The sequence below is a fragment of the Meleagris gallopavo genome, chromosome 1 (assembly GCF_000146605.3).
Source record: "Meleagris gallopavo isolate NT-WF06-2002-E0010 breed Aviagen turkey brand Nicholas breeding stock chromosome 1, Turkey_5.1, whole genome shotgun sequence".
Taxonomy (NCBI): Eukaryota; Metazoa; Chordata; class Aves; order Galliformes; family Phasianidae; genus Meleagris; species Meleagris gallopavo.
Genome location: NC_015011.2, coordinates 59,333,511 through 59,352,926, shown reverse-complemented (window position 1 = coordinate 59,352,926; position 19,416 = coordinate 59,333,511). Strand labels below are relative to the sequence as shown.

Below are 19,416 nucleotides of genomic sequence, written 5' to 3'. Positions count from 1 at the left end.
GTCAGTTTTCAGTAATTATCTGCAACACTGGAACGTCTATAATCTGATGTACAACTGTTGCTTCAGTCTTACATGTTGGTGGCAAGTTCACAGAGATGGCAACCCTAGGTGAAAGTCATGTGATTTAGACATTTACTTGTGTGGAGTGAAAGAGAGCAAGGCCATAATCAATTTTCTTAGGTGCTTTTCAGTGCATGCCAGAAATGGACAGATTTTAAAGAAAAGCCTGGACAAAAACTGCTCCCACTCTGCTAGTAGAGCTATGAAACATGATACACTTACATAGCTAATTCGGAAATTCCTATAAACCCAGTCTGTGTGTTCTTCCTCAGATAGCATCTCGACAGTAATGTCCCCATATGCAATAGGATCTTCTGTAAAAGGCCAGTAATGATCACATTTCACCTAAGAGGGAAACATATAAATATATCTATATGCATACTTTAAAAAAAGCACAATCAAAAACAGACTGAACTGCAGTTTTAGAAATGCCTACAGCACTGCTTGCTTCTTTCAATAACAGGTAATATATCCTGTAATTACTTTCAGCTTCATCATTCTTGTTTGTATATAACAACAGGCATCGTTATGCATTAGTTCTCTGAAGGGGAGCATTAGCATAGCAAAGCATGAAAATACACATCTTTTTTTGTAGATTGCTGCATTTCCGCACGGAAGAGGAAAAAAATGCGGGGAAAAGGAATATATTAAAAACATGTATCTTTCACATTATTATATTGTAATGGCAAGGGAAACATAAAGCCTAATGTATGTATTTTATTTTTATGTGAACTTAAAAGCAGAGAAGGTGCTTGAGATGGGCAAGGACCTCTAGGTCCATCTGGTCCAACCCCTGCTGAAGTAGGGATACCTAGAGCAGGGTGCTCAGGACCATGTCCAAGTGGCTTTTGAAGATCTTCAAAGTCCTAGACTCCACAGTGTCTCTGGACAATCTATGCCAGTGTTTGACCCCATCTCTCACAACAAAAAAGCATTTGCTTGTGTTTAGACTGAATTCTATTTCCTTTACTTTGTGCTCATTGCCTCTTGTCCTGTCAAAAGGCACCTCTAATAAGAGTCTGGATCCCTCATCTCCATTCTTTCCCATCAAGTTTTTACTCTTTTTTTAGGCAAAGAAGTCCTAGATTCCTCAGACTCTTCATTTGAAAGATGCTCCGGACTGTCAATCATCCTGAAATGTTTATCGTAACTTAATGAAGTGAAATTCCAAGTCTAATGACACTGCCTCATGAAAAATAATGCAAATGAATCCACCCACCAATTACTAAATATGGTTTCAGAGCAGATCATTTAAAAAAAAAATAAAGAAAGAAAAATGCATAAAACTATCTTAGTTTCAGCTGGGACAGGATTGTTTTCTTCACAGTGCCTGGTACGATGCTATGTTTTGACTCTAGGAGAAAAACTACGTTGATAAGACACCAGTGTTTACAGTTGCTAAGCAGTGCTGTAGAGAGCCAAGACCATTCTCAGTAAAGGGCTCATGGATCTGGGAGGGAACAGAATTAGGACAGCTGACTGAAACTGGCTAAAGGGATATTCCAGACCATATAATATCATGCAGAAAGAGTTAAAAGGGAGTGGGAGTTCACGTCTTTGTCTTCCACTGCTCTGGGAACACTGGGTATTAGTTGGATGGAGGGGGTGGGGGAGGAGGAAGCAATTGCTTGTGCTTAAACCACACCAAAGATTTTGTTACATACCCGTCTTTTCTCATTGCATTGAGTGAGCATAACGATAATTTGAGATTTTTGCTGTAGAACCATCTTCCAAAAATCATTCCTAGTTTCTGGCAGTGGTCCTTGGGTTGCAATGTATTCCTGGGGTGAATTGTAACCCTGAAAAACAAAGAGACAAGTGCTTTGCACTAACGTGTTTAGTGCTTCAGAACACCTGCTTTGCTCTGGCATGTGTACTTTTTGGCTTGTTCAATTTGTATTTTTAAAAGTGATCTCTAACATAAACCACTTCATGATTTTTACTTAATGATTACTTCACAACTTTTGCCAGTTTTTGGTGCTTCCAAACGTAAGCAATCTAGAATGGAAGACAGAAGGGAAGCTGTGACTCTATAAATCTTGTGCCCTCAGAACTGGAAAGGCAGCATCAAAAAAAATTAAGTAGTGAGGATCCTAAATCAAAATTTCAGCTTCCATAATTTAAGAAAATTTGAGAGTTAAGTTATAGACATAAAAATTATTATATATGTAGTGCATGTGGTGATTTTCAAGAACTGATATAAGTGGAGGTTAGCAATAAACAGTGCATATGTTTATATCATAAGGACTTAAATTAGTAAAATATTAATTTGAATGCTTTTGGAATTCAGCTGCTATATATTTCACATTTCTTCTCCTATCACTATCAACTAGCTGTAAAAATCTCCTTATATTAAAAAAGACTGTCTTGAAGATCCAAATAGAAGACCCAAAGAAAGGTCATTTTAGCATCTGCTATGATCATATTTGCAGAGTTTGTAAAGCTATTCAATATTCCTGATAAGAGCAAAAGATAAATGCAGCATACAGCATGATCCCATGTAAACTGGGCAATTTCTGTGCCACCCCTGTACGTTCCCTGTGGATTGTAAAAATACTGACAATTTGGGAGCAATTCCCACAAATGTTTTCCTCTAGACATCTCTAAAAGTCAGTGCAATCTAAGTTTTCCTGTTACACAGAATGCTGTTTGCTTGTATAGCCCAAGTGTCAAATCATTACTATCACAGAGACACAGATGACCACTAGTATCCATGTTTGGAGGAGGTACTCAGTAAAGAAGCCATCTTCGGAAAAAAAAACAAGCATTAAGATGATGCACCTACCTCTGTTAGAAAGACAAATTCAGCACTATGCTGTAAATAAAACCAAGTAGATGTAAACTATAAAAAAATAATAAAATAGAACTCAGCAATCCAAAAAGAATTGCTGCATTCAACCCAATTATAAATAACCCTATATCTTAGAACTTTTTCTGATCTGTTAGTGATGGTTTTGAAGACTGGGACATTTTTCTTGATTCACTACCAGCTTGGACACATGCAACAGTAGTGTTTAAGTTCATGCTCCTGTCAAGCAGAAACTAAGTACAAACAACATATTCAGCAGTACATGTGTGGATGATGGCTCGGTGACAGAGAAGTGGTTTCACTGACTCACTTGTGGGCCCCTCCCTTTTCCGTAATCCTGACTCAGTTCTCCCCAGCACAGCCAGGACCAGCTCTGTCCTCTTTCCTCATGGCACACGTACAGAAATGCTCATCACTAAGTCTTTTTCTAAACAGATCACAGAATCACAGAAACAAGGTTGGAAAAGACCTACAAGATCATCCAGTCCAACCATCCACCTATCACCAATAGGTCTCACTAAACCATGTCCCTCAACACAAAATCCAAACACTCCTTGAATACCTCCAGGGTCAGTGACTCCACCACCTCCCTGTTCAGCCCATTCCAGTGCCTGACCACTCTTTCAGAAAAGCAGTATTTCCTAACGTCCAGCCTAAATCTCCCCTGGAGCAGCTTGAAGCCATTCCCTCTAGTTCTGTCACCAGTGACACAAGAGAAGAGGCTGACAACCAGCTCACTACAACCTCCCTTGAGGTAGTTATAGAGAGCAATAAGGTCTCTCCTGAGCCTCCTCTTCTCCTGACTGAACAATCCCAGCTCCTTCAGCCCCTCCTCATAAGGCCTGTGCTCCAGGCCCCTCACCAGCTTTGCTGCCCTTCTTTGAACCCGCTCCAGGGCCTCAATGTCTTTCTTGCAGCGAGGGGCCCAAAACTGGTCACAGTACTCGAGATGCTGTAGTGCACTCAACACAGCACACACTGAGCACCAGTGAAGGGGAAGTGGAGAAAACGGGAATAAAACAAGGGCAAACCTTTGGGCAGCAACAAAGGAAACAAGTGGAAAGAGTTGACAAGGTTTTGGCCCATCCCTAGTATACAAATACTTAGCTACAGCTCTGCTTCCACTTCAATTATTTTAGAATTCTGGGTGCTCTTTCCTGGTAAACAGCTGCTTATCAACACAAAGAGGAAACTAGACTGGGTGCATTAGAAACCTAGATATGTTTCCAGTTTAAAAGTTTCTATTGTTCTTCCTAGCTGTCTTAAGAAGCACTGCACCACTTCTTCATTCTTCTCATTCCCCTACCTGTTATATGTTATTTTCACAAAGATTCAAGCTCACTCAGTGTTAGCATGGGAAAAAAATGGTGAAAGTCTAATATCTCCCCCTACCTTTTTTTTTATTTTTTTTGTTTTGTGTGTGGAGAAAAACACCTCCTACAAGTAATAGAGAGAACGAAGAGATGAGTAGAAGTAAGTTGGTACGTACGTAGGACCGACCCCAACCGACGGGTCCGGTACTTTAGTTTGGTTCGTTTTCGTTTCGACGACGACGAGTAGTTGGTTCGTTAACGTAAGGTCGTCGTTCGTTACGGAACGGTAACCTTACGTTTCGTTTACCTTACCTACCGAACGGAAAGGTAAATTAGTTTAGGTTCGGTACTTAAATTTAAGTTAGGTTACGTACGTAACGTTACCCTTTCCCCTTTCCTTTTCCTTACTTACTTATTAGTTAGGAACGTAACCGTAAACCGGAACCGAACGTAAACGTAACGTACTAATTACGTAAAGTTAAAGTAAAAGTAAAAAAATATAGTGTATACTATAGTAGTAGTAGAACGTAATAAACTTAACTTACTATAGAACTATAACGTAAAAAGAAAAGTAATTATTAAAATTAAAAAAAAAAAAAAGAATGCTCATAAGAGGAAATGGCTTGAAGTTTAAAGGGGCTAGATTTATGTTGCATATAAGGAAAAAGTCTTTTACAAAAGTAAAGTGAGAGTGGTGAGGCACTGGAACAGGTTGCCCGGAGAGGTGGTGGATGCCCCATCCCTAGAGACATTCAAGGTCAGGCTGGATGAGGCCCTGGGCAACCTGACCTAGCTGTGCATGTCCCTGTCCATTGCAGGGGAGTTGGACTAGATGGTCTTTAAAGATCCCTTCCAACTGTAAGGATTCTATGATTCTATATTCACCAACAGAGAGCAATGCTTGCTTCAGTAAATACTACACGGATGTACCATCACTGCTATTCAGCAAAATACATCTTTTGACTGCCAATCCTTTGGGCTTCCTTAGGTTTCATTAAAACCATAAGAAAAATATTATAACAACTTTCAGTAGTAGAAACAACATTGTATTCTTCACTTCCTAACTCCAGTCTTGATAAACACCCCCCCAAAAACATCTCTTCATATCTAAAAGAAAAAAATATATCACCAGCTTCCCTCTACAGGCAGGTTTTAGAAAAGCCTTTTATCAGTCAGAAAATCTGTCATGATTCCCCTATTATTAAAAATCTTCTTTCCATCTCAAGGGACTTTATCAGTGCATGTACTTACATGGCAGGATATTTGTGTAGCGATTTTTGCAGCGATTCATGGGAAGATCAGCAGCAAAGTGAGGTATGTCAAGCCCAATCAGTTTTAGCTCCTGAGTTAAGAGAGATAAAAATGCCAAGGTCAAACTCACCAAGACTCTGAAAATGAATCTTTGTGAAGTGAATGCTTGCTGTTTGTACAAGATTGAAAATGTTCATAAAACACTTTATATACTGATGTTGCCAATGCACTGCTGCTACTGGAGGTTGTGGCTACAGCCTGCTCTTCTCTACCTACACATAGTTAACCAAAATAGTGTCAAATCAATAGCGTTGATAAATTCTTTCTGTGGCAGCCATTTCACATCACTTTAAGGGCTTTATTCTTAAGTGGCTTTTGGTCTTTTTTCAGGGGAACATTTGAAATTTTTTTCCAGACCTTACATTCAGTCCTTATATCAAACACATGATGCATCAAAAGACTTTTAACTGGCAGCAAGGGTATATCAGCCACCCAGAACAGTGGAAAAACCTGAAAGTCTCCTTGTTTCCCTTTTAAGCCTTTGGAAGTTATTTCAAAGAGTGGAGCTTTTTAGTTTAGCATTTGTAAGCTGACTTAAATGCAGGTGAATTATGATAGTGTACTTCAATTACTCTTAAAGGTTGCTCTTGAAGATATTTTTGATGTTTGGTACTTTCTCATTTTAATGCTGCTCCTCAAGTTAAAGGAGTTGTACAAGTCCTAAACATAATTTGGGCCGCCAGCATGTCCTACATCTAAAGGAAGTGTATTGATCTGACAATTATATGGAATCGTACAGGATGAGACAGTGAGATAAGTTTACTAAATATACTCCTGAAAGGTACCGAGTCCTGACTTGAAATTCTGCAGAACGTGATGCGAAGCTGACCCACCTAACAACAGCACACACTGCACACTGCAGAGCACAGGAACACATCACACAAACTTAATATCTGGAAAAATGCTGGCTGAAGTATAGTAGCTAGGAGAGGATAGTCCCTATAGATTTACCTCAAATTGCAGAGAAAATTTATAATCAGAATCTTTTGCCATATCCTTGATGTAGCCATCAAAATCATCCAACTGGACAGGGCTTTAAAAAGAAAAACACACAGAATTAAGAAAAAAAAAAAATAAATGCATTCGGTTCCATTTCTATATCCCCCCTAGAACACTATATATAAGTGCTACTAGTGCTGATGGGTTTGATGTGGTTTGGGATTGTATTGTCTCACTGTGTTTCTGGCACCAGGCAGCCACCAATTAATTTAAGTTCCTTGTGTGCCATGCAAAACGTTGTTTACACAGAAGCAAAATATCTGGCAAAATGAAAATTTTACAACTCATCTGAGCTTTCTTCACACAGAAAAACAGATTTCATATGTAGGCTTTGTTCAGGAAAAGAAAAGTCAGAACAGTATTTTGGATGCCACTGTTTTCTCTGCTGGCTTTGAGAGCTATACATATTTGTTACAGTGACTGAATTCTCCTCCTGGAGAGATACTGTCTGGAAAAAGTGGCATATACCTATATAAAAGCATGCAGAGCTTCATCAGGTATAAACTGGCTTTGATTTAATGATGCTCATCGTTTTACACACTTTTCCATTAGGTGAGGGTTTATCTTTAGTACAGGCACAACCTCTAAACACAGAGAAATAATTAGGCTAACACTCTGAATTACTGAACGCAGGTAAACAGCTTCCCTCACCTAATTATCATGCTCTAATTTACAAGCTACTGAGGCATGTACACAGTAATCTTTTCATTTACTTTGAGGCAATATGCCCAGAGGAACCTGTCTCATCACCATTTAATTACTCTTGTTTATCCGTTAACATTAATGATCTCCATGTTCTAACTACAACTGTAATGAGAACCTTATGTCAAGAGGGAAATAATACCAGGAACAAATGTATTCCAGTATTTTATCATTTGTCATTTTTAAATAAGGATAAGCTCCATTGGAATAACTAAGTTGGATAATTGATCATTTCCCCAGTGACTAATTTTCTTTCAGTGAGGAGCTGTTTTACAATTTATCTTTTGAGAAGAATTGCTTTTGTCCAATTACTGTTTGCTTTCTGATTTCAGACATCTATCTGAGGGTTTTTCAAGAAGTTTTGTATATCTGTAATTGCAATACCACTATACCATGTACTCCAATAATGGATGTTCAATTTAAGGAGATTTTTTTACTATTTAATTATTTAAATATCAAAGAAGTTACATACTTGGTCAGCTTTCTCTTCTTTAGTCCATTTTTACTCCTGAAAAAAAAGAAAGTAGTGCTTTTTCATTTGTTAAACTACTATGCATTCTTTATTCAAGTTTACTACTGGTTTGCAAATGTATGCTTTCTGGTCAATGCAACAGTCAGGATAACGTTGGCAATAATACCTTGGGCATTTATAAGGTAGTTGCAAAATTTCCATTGATGCTAGTGGAATATATTTTCCATTCTAGTGGCTCTGAAAAACACCACCTTATTCTCAGAAGAAGCAGGTTCTCTGCAAATACTGACCCAACAATATTAATGACTTAATGTGCTGGGGCTGAGTCATGAGCCTGGCTGAATTCCTGTCAGTGTTATTGCAGGAGTTGTAGCACCAAGGTGTCCCCAGGCTGCTCTACTCTGGCTCTATTGGGCTTGGAAACGATGCCAACAGGAGAGAGAAACTGCTAATGAGAAGAGCCTGTTGGGCAAAGAGAGGACACTTGCAAATTTGAGTAAGAGTGAAGGAGAAAGGAAAGGACCTCAATGCCATTTCTCACCCATCTCATAATCTGCTTATGATGATCAATGAAGACAATGATTAGACCTAGCTAGACTAAAGCTTAAACCTTAGATAATTTTAATTGATTTTTAACAGCTAGAGATAATTATTCCAGTCATGTCTTCTCACGATTTATAAGGGATGTAATTCACTAGTGACCGTTGTGAGTGAGCTAAAGAGTTAAATGGTATAACCCATAACAAATGGACTTGGGAACTACATTAAACTAACCACCATCATGTGGATTTTTGGACGATGTGTGTATGTGTGCTCATGCTGTTGCCACAATTAATTAACCAACAAGATTAAACACACCAAGTCAGCAACCTAAAATAATTTTGATAGAGTTCTGAAAACAATGATCAATCCTGCTACACCAACCACAGAGAACAAGTAGATTCTCACTTACTCAGAATTAATTTTAGCGGCATTTTTTTTTATTATTCTTGGGCTTCAAATATCTATTTACTAATCGTATAATAATGATACATTTTAAATTTAATTCTAACACTAAAATGATTTCTAGATACCGTGCACCACAGCCTCAATTGGTAAATCAAAGGTGAAGACTTTTAATTTCAAAACAATAAATAAAAAATACAAAAGGTAATTATTAAAAGTGGAGTATTTGTACTTTTCTATCCCTTCAAGATTAGAAGTGAAATAGTAATTTAAAAAAAAAAATCTAATTTCCAGAATTAAATTCTAAAAATATTCAGTTTTCAGAGGAGCCATCAGCTTCAGCAATTTTCTTAACTTGTCAAGGTACATTTCCATTTAGATGTGAAGCTTTGCTTACAGAGTTAAAAAGAGCTATGACAACACAAACTTCACACTAACACAGTAGTTTACTTTGCAAAGCACCATTATATACCTCTTCAATCTTCAATGCTATCTACACAAATACTGTCACCCATTTGTACTCATTCATGTGTACTACATCTGTATATAAACGAGTAGCATTTACACTACATCTTCAAACATCCCTTTTTCAAAGAAGTCCTAACATTAATTTATCTAGACTACTTAATGCATTTCTTTGCTGTTCACTGTAACTACGGTACATCTTTTTTTTTAAGGTTGGGCAGACTGCAGCTCATTTTAAAAGAAAAAAATATCAAAGTGCTGTTTATGATGGGACTTTCTAAGAACTCTTCTCTAAGGAACATTTCAAGAGGCAATAAAACAAATGATTGACATCCATTTCCCAGCAACAGTTTCTTCTGCTTTGATTCTCTCAAGAGGTCTTTGTTTCTTAGCACTGCATTTGTTCCCTGAATGTTCATGAATTTTTTAAACCAAAGTAAGTACAAAATAAATTCATTTGAAACATCATCTGGTGTTTCATCTTTTCATCCATTTGCCCTACAGATTAAAATACAAAGAGAGCAATTCATCTTATCTCATTCAACTTCAGCTTCTTGAAAGGCAGTAAAGTAGACGAAACTGGGAAGTTTGATTGTAGGGGAAATTTCTGAAGAAAGATACATATCTAGGGAAGTGAGGTAATAATAATGTATATTAAATAAGAACAGGCAAAGAGGGAGATGACTCTTTCTGTATCTTCCACAGAGCAAATGTGACCCAAAGAAAACTGTTCTCAGAAATCCCTATGCTAGAGATTTCTATGACTGCCTACCAGGGGATTGGTGTTGTATGGTAATATTATGAGAAAATGTTTGGTCAAAAGCATGTCTTAATTTTTGTACACCACTATCCCTTGGACTCCAGACCATCAGGAACATACATTTATTTTATATAAATGAAGCATTTTTGAATCATTGCCAATCTTCTCTCTCTACGTATTTTGTAAATGGTTCATAAAACAGTTCTGGTTCTAAATAGACCCTGAGACTTTTAAACTATAAATATATTTACAAAGTGATTTACAAAGCCTTTATAAACTATTTATGGACAAAACTGCTGAATACACACACACACACAGAGACGCACACAGTGACCCAATTTTTACACCTGGGGGATGCTAGTTGGTATAGATTTTCAGTGAATTGTTGTTTCCAAAAGTAAAACTGCACCTTTAAAAGCAAGTCATTTGACATCATACAGCAGAGGTGGGCCATTATGAAGCAATTTTAGTAAAAGAAAAGCAGCAGAAGGCAATGAGCAGATGAATAACTGGGACAGAATAAGCCAGGATTTATAATGAAACAGCAAAAACTGCGAAGAGACAGCAATGAAATGGATATGATTATCACCATATAATTAGCTTTTTAATAGCAAAAATGGGTTGGAGCATAAACAGACATAAAATAGATGAAGCAGGGTAGCAAATACTTTGATACCCACATCCTCTCCAATCCATGTTCTGTTACAAGAAAATTATAACTTCAAGAGCTTTGACCCATTTGAAAGCAAAAGTATCACACCATTTTCATATAACAGAAATTAACATTGTTTACACATTGCATATGGAAAAACAAGTAAATCACTTACCAAGGATTAATATAAAATGCCAAAAGATAATCAGTCCAAAGGCATGAGGGTAGCAGAGTTAGGAAAGCAAATACACTTCTACGCCTGTGAGCATTAATAAATAACATACATAAAGATGAAAAAGTGAGGAGAGTTAGTAAGACAAACAAAAGTCAGGCGATCAGCAAATGCTATTCTAAAATTCAGCTAAATCCACAAAGGCTTCTTCTTACTTTTTAAGAATATTATTAGCACCCACAGAATTTTTTCTCCTCAACCTTATGCCCTATATATGATTTTCAGCCATCCAATATGAAATTCTATTTGATCAGAATAAATGTGTTTTTTGGTATTGATTGAGGCCTGTGATTCTAAATTAACATTAATTGATAAATTGGAAGATTTTCAGAGTAAAGGGTTTGAGAGTTTCATCCACAGTTTTCACCCATTACTTAAGTGGTGCTAAATCTGTTTCCTGATGTTTGGAGCTATTTCAGAACAGACACTGTTTGCTTTAACCACATATGACTATGTTCCTGCAAATGATCCTATGGGTATTAGTAGGAACATCTGTATCAGAGTTAAATTCAGATCATTCCACTCTTAATACCCTCAACTGAGTCAGATTTCTGAAAACATTCACATAACATTTTGCATTGTCCTGTCTTCAAGTACTTTCAATTCTCTCCTAGGTTTTTATGAAAATATCATTTCTGCTTCTCCTAGTCATGGTTTCATTGCAGCTAATGGAAACCTGAGTACAAAACAATACTAAATTTCTGCATTTGTAATTTATTTGCTGGATTAATCCAGGAACACAATCAGGCCAGTTCTTCCTTGTGGTTGAGTGGAATATAAATACTTTGTAACTGTGGAAAGTTCAAATTTCAACAAAAAAATTGCCCTTGTAGTAGGACTTCTGGCCAAATATACCCTCCTTGTTTTTTGTTTGTTTGTTCGTTTTTGTTTTGTTGCATTGTTGTTTTTTTGTTTGTTTTGTTTTGTTTTGCTGCATTGTTTTTTTTCTTCCCATCAGAAAATTCAGTGTCCTAAAGGTGATATCAGGCTTTCACAGCTGTTCTGAAGAGGAACCACGAAGTGGAGTTTCTTTTTCAGTACTTCTGGCTATTATGACATAGGTAGATACTGTACTTTCCCCAGAAAGCAAATCAACAACAGTAATCTTCCAGCCCAGAATGGAAAACTACCCTCACACTGATAACTCTAAGTTGCATTTCAAAGACTTTTACTGGTGAGTAGAATGGGCAGTGCAATTTATGCTGGGCACCTTCCCCAGATGTTGGTAGGGATTGCATGGGCCAGCCCGAAGCACAAGCTCTACATGGAGCTTGGAGAGGCTGCTCCTCTGCTGCCAGCTCCTCTGCTGGACAGCCAGCTAGCATTTCCTCCTGAAAATGGCTAACAAAACCAGTGACAGTGGGTTATTCCTCTTTTGTGCTTTGGAGACAGCAACAGCAAAGCCAGCATAGCAGTTCAGCTTTCTGGTTAATCACACACTATAGTAGTTGTAGGATCAGCTTTTTATTGCCTATCTGCTGTTTCTATGGAAATGGACTGAGGATTAAATAGTGCCTTCCATAAGCATAGTGTTGGTGTGACAGAAAGCTTTTCATTAGGCTAAGGAAAAAGACACGATGTTGCTAAAATACTCCTCTTTCCTTTGGGATATCCCACAGAGGTTTTCTAGAGCTTTTATTTCCTCTTGTCTACTGATGCAGAAGGAATTATTTAAGCTTGTGTCTTGTTCCATTGCCAAATCATCATGAGCAATTTCTACCCTTGATCATATCACAGTATGCTACCCACCTTCTTGTGCTGTTTAGGAACTCCCAACTTTAAAACAATTGATTTTCTTCAATGTATGAAAATTACATAATTGTCCAATAAATAAAATACTGTTTTCCTGGAATTATATAGTTTTTTACCTACTACTGAGATGTACTGAATTTTGAATTTTATTTAATTAGGGGGGAGAGATGCAGAGATTGATCAAATCCTGAGAATTCTGCTGAGCTGCCTTTTTCTTAGGATTCAGTGGATATGCCCATAGCACTCTTATTAGGTCCTTCGAACAACAGCTAGCAAAGTTAGTTTCTTAATCATTTGTACCTGTCTGTGGGACCATAGTTCCCATTTGGCTGCCTGGTTGGACAGTGAATCTGTAGCTGAGTAGACAACAGAGGGACACAGAACAAGAAGTCTCCACTAATCCTCAGAGAAGTTAGGACTGTATGATTAGGGCACACTGACTTCAAATACTAAACATTTGCAAAGGTCTTAAGCAGGAATGTTTTCTAAAATTTATGTTTTCATAACAAAATTTATGTTTATATAAATAAATATCTATACACATAAATACGCATCAACAAAATCAAGTAACAAGATCCCTTACTTACATGTCCAAACCTATTAATTAATTTCCTTTCCCACAAAAAAAGCGTTTTATGGTTTTAATAACATCCGTTTCTAGTTTAATCATTTGATTCAAGCTTGGATATTTAATTAACATGAGTGTTTGATCTTCTGCCTTCATCGCCATTAATATAGCCCAAGAAAGAGAAGCTGAAAGAGAGATTAGTTTCTACTGCTACAGCTGGCTGCTATTAAAGCTAAACCAAGCAAGTGAAGCTTGTTTAATATCCAGTTAATTAGCAGCACAGTAAGATATTGACAGGATTTGCTGGGCTTGTTAGTTCAGTTTGCATGCTTATTAGCAAAAGGCTTGTTGTGGTGCAGTGTCAACTCATTTGATTCTGTCCTTGTTGGGCAGGCTGGGTCCCATGAGATCATAGAAGTAGTTCTCAGTGCATCACTTTCCAGCTTCTTAGCTGTCAACAAAGCTGACCACAAGCATTAAACCAACGTTCCTCCTATGTACTGGAATGGGGCAGTAGGGGGCTAATACTGTGCTTCTAGATATCTATGTTTGGACTTGCCCTGAAAAACATGGGTCTTTTCATGGAGATTGATAATAAGACCATAAAGCCTAGATCAGTCATTAACACCCATACAATAATCAAATTAGGAATGAGAATGGTCATACTGGTACCAGTGAGGTAGGCCTTAGAGCCCTTTTGCTTCTGTAAAATCTAATCCTACTGACTATCTTTGTACAAATACTTCTCCTCAGCTGATAGTGTCAGTGATGGTTTGGAGTCCATAGTCAGTGCCTATAACCCTTGTAGGTGATTTTCTAGACTAGAAAAAATAAGTTTTTCTTCCAGTTATTTCAACAGCACTGAACACAAATTTGCAGTGAATATCGAGTTGGTTTACACTTGTCATTGCATCCTTTCATTGCAAGGAAAAATGACTAACAGCATTTTGTGAAGATGGTTGTTGATTAATCACCTACAGACAAGCTTAATCCTGAAGAGTGGAAGTGCTGATGGACTTATAGATCAAGTTTCTACACTTGTGTTACTTTAGGAAATAAGTCTTCAAGAAAATAAATAAATAAATAAATAAATAAATAAATAATTGTGTATCTATGCAACTTTGTTGACATGTTATACTTCATATCCTACTAAAAGTACCAGCTGACAGTACACACAGTCTTGACTCATCGTTCAAGAAATAAAATCCTGAAGTAACAGAAATAGTAATTTTATCATAAATAGGGACAGTGATTGCATTTAAAAAAAAAAAAAAACATTAAAATTTAAAGGTCATATTTGCCAATAAAGCAGAGATGGGGGAAAACATAATTAAAAGCTTTTCACTCACCAGTTATATGGTAGCTTTCCATCTCTCTCTAATGATGCAAAATTGACAAAGGTTCCAGCCCCACACTCCCTGTTTCAGGAAAACCATTGAGTACAAAGTTACCATCTTAGGATTCGCAATGCTTGCAATGATGCTGATTCAAGAGAGTACACCAGAAGTTTCAGAGATGCGCTGAGCACTCAGATTTGTTATTAGGTCTGAGATAATGTGTGATAAACAAAACTGAAATCCCTTAATGTAGTCCTCCAAAACCATTAACCTGAAATTAGGCTTTCTAATAATCTTTAGAAAACCTAAAAAAAAGAAAAGGTTGCTAATAAAAAGCTCAAATAAGCCTCATCTTCTATTCAGAATTGGGATTTCTATAGGATGGCACTGAAACCCCTTGGTGGCCTCAGTAAACACACGAAAGATTTACTTTTCTATACTAAATATTCCCAGTCCCAACTCCTTTAAGGAAAAGACGTATATTTGTCTCCATTTGACAAATGCATGGTAATTTTGAGTTCAGAAAACAAATGCGAGTAAGACTGAATTTCCTGAGGAACATCTCAGTGAATTTATCACGAGTTCATTATTTTCTGCTGCAAATGATAAGCTGACTTGACTATTTTTCCTTCCTTGATTTAAACAAACAAGTGCTTGCAGCTTCACTGAATTTACGTTTTAATTTCCTCTTGGGTTTTTTATCTTCTATGGCTAGAAGCAGTGTTGAAGAGAACAAGAAACAGCTTTAGGCTGCCTGCATAGTAATTCAATAGAAAAGAAAATTAATATAGATGGTATTTTCCCAGAGCAAGTCACATATAAAAGGAACCAACCACATAATATTCCCTGAAAGAAACGGCCTGAAAAATCTATGTGATGTGGTCTTCTGTTGCCTGGAATATATAGCCAAGACAAGATACATAAAATGTAGACTTTGCTAGGTAATCAAGTCAAAGATTTTATACACAAGTCTTTTATATGAAACAATTACAATTTGCTAGGAGAGTAAATCAATATAAAGTATACAGCATAGATTATAAAAGGATGAAGACTACAGGAACCTTCCAGACCCAGCACACAAGCCACATACAGGGTGTTTGGAGTATTCTCCACTGTTTTCCTACTCCATAATGTAACTTACACAAAACTGAACTCTTACAGGTGAGATATACAAGGAAAAATTGAATGTCTGTGTTCAGGTATAAATGATTAGTGTGGATATCTGAAGGAACGGGTTCTGAAAAAAGTTTTAGCTGTGCAAGATAATTTTTTCTTTCATCTGTGCAATAGAACAAATGGGAATAGTTAATGATATAGGTGAACAGAAGGACTTGAGATCTTTCCTGGGTTTGTAGGTCTTGGTTTATGCATTCTGACTGCATGGATAGATGAGATCTAGGTAAGAAAATCTTTGTCCCATGCTGCTGTTCCCATAGGATGGAATCCCATATACATGGAGAATTTGGACAGACAAAGACCAGGAGTTGGATGTAGGCTGTCAAATGTTCTAGGGACAGACTGTCAAGGCCCTGGGTGCACCCTTCCTCATTAGGTGGTTTGGCTGACAGGGCTGAGGCCTTGCATGGCCCCTGAAATGGAGAATCTTGGACTTGATGAACTAACCATGGAATAACCATCTTATCTGTTGATACAGAAAATCCCTGTTCAAAACCAAATGAAAGATCTGCAAATCATTTTGATGTCCTGATCATGCCAATGTGCCTCAAACCTCAATTATCCTTTAAGTTCCTGACACAACCCTTCCATATTAAGCAACTGCCCTTCTTATTTATCCAACTGAGCAGAGTTAAAATGAGGCAAATGTTCAAGCTGATAGCTCAGGTCCAGAATGAAGGTAAATAGAAGACATGATATTTCTAAACATCAGTAAGACCAATTTTGTGAAGGAATCGCAAGCTTTTCAAGTATTACACAAATATAAAAATATCCCAACTTATAACTACTGACATAATGTGTTGTTGCATTCTGATAATTTTGAAATTAACGTAAGTCTGGACTCACCTGGCCATTTGTAGATGTTTCCTCCTAAGCACAACAAGGGTCACCAGCAGCAGTCCAATGAGAAGGACACTTAGAATGGCTAATACAGAGATTACCACTATGTTGGGATTCATCTCAGTGACTGTATATACAAACAACAGGATCTTGGTTATTTGATTCAGAAGAACTAAGTTCCCTTAGCCCTACCCATATAGTGTTATATTTATGAACTGTTCAGCCTAGAGTTTTATAGAGATGAAAATATACTACTAGACATAAAAGAACGTTTTGACTAGTTATTGCTCTTACAACATTTCCATGGGGAAATGACTTCACTGTGGCATTTTGTGTCCTGATATTTTTATTTCTTTTTCCTTAACTGCCATACTTAATACAAGAGAAAAATGGAGAAGAAAATACAAAATACAGATATTCTTCATTGTCTATGTCTCCAAAGCACAGTTCCAACTCTGAAGGTGTTCTTCAGCAATAGTCAATACCTTCTCTGATCCAACAGCAAAATAACAGGCTCTGTTAACATATTGGGTTGAAGTGGATTGAATGACATTGGCAAATAAATTTTAACAGTATATTCTGTTTTAACTAAGAGCTCAAAGCAACTCTCAATAACAAAATCTTGACTTTTTTTTTGTTCCATAATACATTTATTAGTTTTACTAGCATAAGAACAGACAACATATTCTGCTCACTACATAAGAAACCTGCTCTACTTGCTCAAAATAACTTTACATTAAGAGAAGCATTTTTAGAATAGAAATTACAGAGCTAAAAGTCATTGAGCTAAATTTCAGGCATTGAATTCCATGATGGAGTAGTGTATGACGTATAGGACACATGACTAAAGCTACGACTTACGTTAACCAAGTAGTGATCACGTTGATCATTATGAATGGCAGACTTTAAACAAAACTCCATTGCTCTGGGTAATCCAACACTGATTTTCTTTCTTCAAAACCAGTACAATGCTAGACTTGATGGCAAGCCCAGATAGCCTCCAGTGGGAGTTATCCCTTTGGCATGTGATGGCTCAGTATACCCCATTCTCTCTTCTCCTTTGCTCTCACTGTCTTCACTTCCTCATTGAAAATTGAAAGAGATTTTTCTCCTTAGCAGCTCATCAGTGTTATTTTCCTCATTTCATTTGGGATTGGGTGAGGAGATGTTTTTTTTTCCATAAACATCACCAGGCACTGATGTTCAGCCTTGAAACTACAAACTAGGTATCTAACTTCTAAAAGCCAGTAGAGAACTGAGCCACCAGTTGGTATCTTACCAATCAAAACCCCATCAAGGTTTTAATAAAAACTTTTAAAAGTTACTTCCCTATCCCTACTACATCTGGCATCTCTTCCATGACACAAACAATGTTTGGTTGCCAGCATTGCTGAGAGCAGCTTTAGAAAGCAAGAAGAAACAGATGCTGCAGCTGGAGGACAAAGTAGAAAGGGAAGTGTTGCTTACCCATGGTGGAAACCGCAATGAAAGTGGGAACACTGGGGCTGTTGTGGCTGAAGGTGGTCACGCTGCAGTTGTAGGAAGTGGCAGGAGTTAGGCTGGAAATAGTCACTACATGTGAAGAGACAGTGACAGGTTCCTATAGATGTGGAGAAAACCACACAGTAGTTTGTGTCTCCCATAAATGCAAGAACACGAATCACTGTTCTGCTCTCCTACCACTTATTTGAAATGATAAAGTCAAATTTGGTGATAAAAGCAGTGCTTTGAAACCTAGGGACAATAATCATGGCCTGCCCTCAAACATAGGCGCCTAGTCTGCAGAAGAGGGGAGAGCAACAGGGGTTAAAGCACCAGTGGGAACAGCCCAGAGCACCTCAGGGAGTCCAGAACCCCTTGGGGTGGGCAGGAGAGTGCTTTGCAGTTATTTGGCCAGGCACATTCACAGTGGAGAAAGTGCTGCATCCCCTGGAACATTCCCAGAGGTAGGCAGAAGCTCTCAAGCTCTGGTTACTAAGCCACACAAGTAGGAGGAAAAACAGTTATTTTTTATATAATAACTTTATGCAGTGTATGTCTCTGGTTTAATAAATGCTGGTCTGGAAAAACAAAACAAACACCACGTATGGATTGATTTAAAGATAGAGGTCTTTATGGTTCTGTAAACTATACTTACTGAGAGTAAGTACTTTTCTGTACTCCAGCAGAGCAAAGGGTGGATTGCAGATGCAATAACAGGAAACAGAGTTTAATGAAGTTTAATTAATAAACTCACTCCAGAGACAGAGTGCAATGCAGCAAGCCGTGAGCACTGGATATTTTCAGTGGCCCATTATCAGCCAGGTATTCCTTCTATATGATAAAGGGTTCTTGCAATGCAATTCTGATTTACGTTATGCAGATGAAATCACATGTGCATGAATGTAAGGGAAGAGAGTTGTATTCCCTCAGCTAAAAGGAGGGGCCATGATTTGGACTTGGTATGATGTTTTTTTTCCATTTTCCACTCTGGAAAGAATTAAATAAGTCAAACAAAACCCAAGATGTTCAAACATGGAAATCTGTTGCTAGTTTAAAAATGGAGGAAAATGACAAAAATATTCATGTAATTAGCATGGAAAATCACAAATAAAGGATTTTCACCAGTCTAATGAGAAAGCATCCATTTTTAAGGTTTAAAAAGGAGTCATTCCCCTTTTGTCACAGAGACAGAAAAGACAGTGATGAATCTAATGAGAAGTGAACTGCTAATCTCTATGTATTTCCCACTGCCAGATGTTCATGTCAACAAGTGAGAAACCACTGAAGTTCCTGCCAAGCGGAGCAGTCTTTTCCTGATGTTCTTAAAACATAATTGCTCGGCACTGAAGCCACAAATCCTGTGGTACCTTTCTTGTCTAATCACATCATTATTTTGAATTTCTGCTAAGTAGATAATGACTTCATGATCTCTGTCTATTCACTGTGAAAAGAACAGGAATCTAAAATTGGAATCCAAACTATCCAAAAGATTCAAGTGCATCTGAACATTTTCTCCTTTAGTCAGTGCCTTTCTTAACTTA

The 19,416-nt window shown here is 37.4% G+C and overlaps 1 protein-coding gene across 1 annotated transcript in view; it reads right to left on the bottom strand.

Moving 5' to 3' along the window:
• The window catches only part of PTPRO (protein tyrosine phosphatase receptor type O), a 59,211-nt gene that overhangs the window by 11,847 nt on the left and 27,948 nt on the right, over positions 1–19,416 (bottom strand). Inside the window, exons 12-21 of the mRNA XM_019611545.2 lie at positions 17,861–17,993; positions 16,400–16,520; positions 14,390–14,458; positions 10,664–10,747; positions 7,667–7,702; positions 6,445–6,526; positions 5,434–5,524; positions 4,595–4,646; positions 1,725–1,944; positions 283–405 (exon numbers count right to left, since the gene is read on the bottom strand). Coding sequence (XP_019467090.1) covers positions 283–405; positions 1,725–1,944; positions 4,595–4,646; positions 5,434–5,524; positions 6,445–6,526; positions 7,667–7,702; positions 10,664–10,747; positions 14,390–14,458; positions 16,400–16,520; positions 17,861–17,993 — 1,011 coding nt within the window. The remainder of the gene's footprint in view (positions 1–282; positions 406–1,724; positions 1,945–4,594; positions 4,647–5,433; positions 5,525–6,444; positions 6,527–7,666; positions 7,703–10,663; positions 10,748–14,389; positions 14,459–16,399; positions 16,521–17,860; positions 17,994–19,416) is intronic.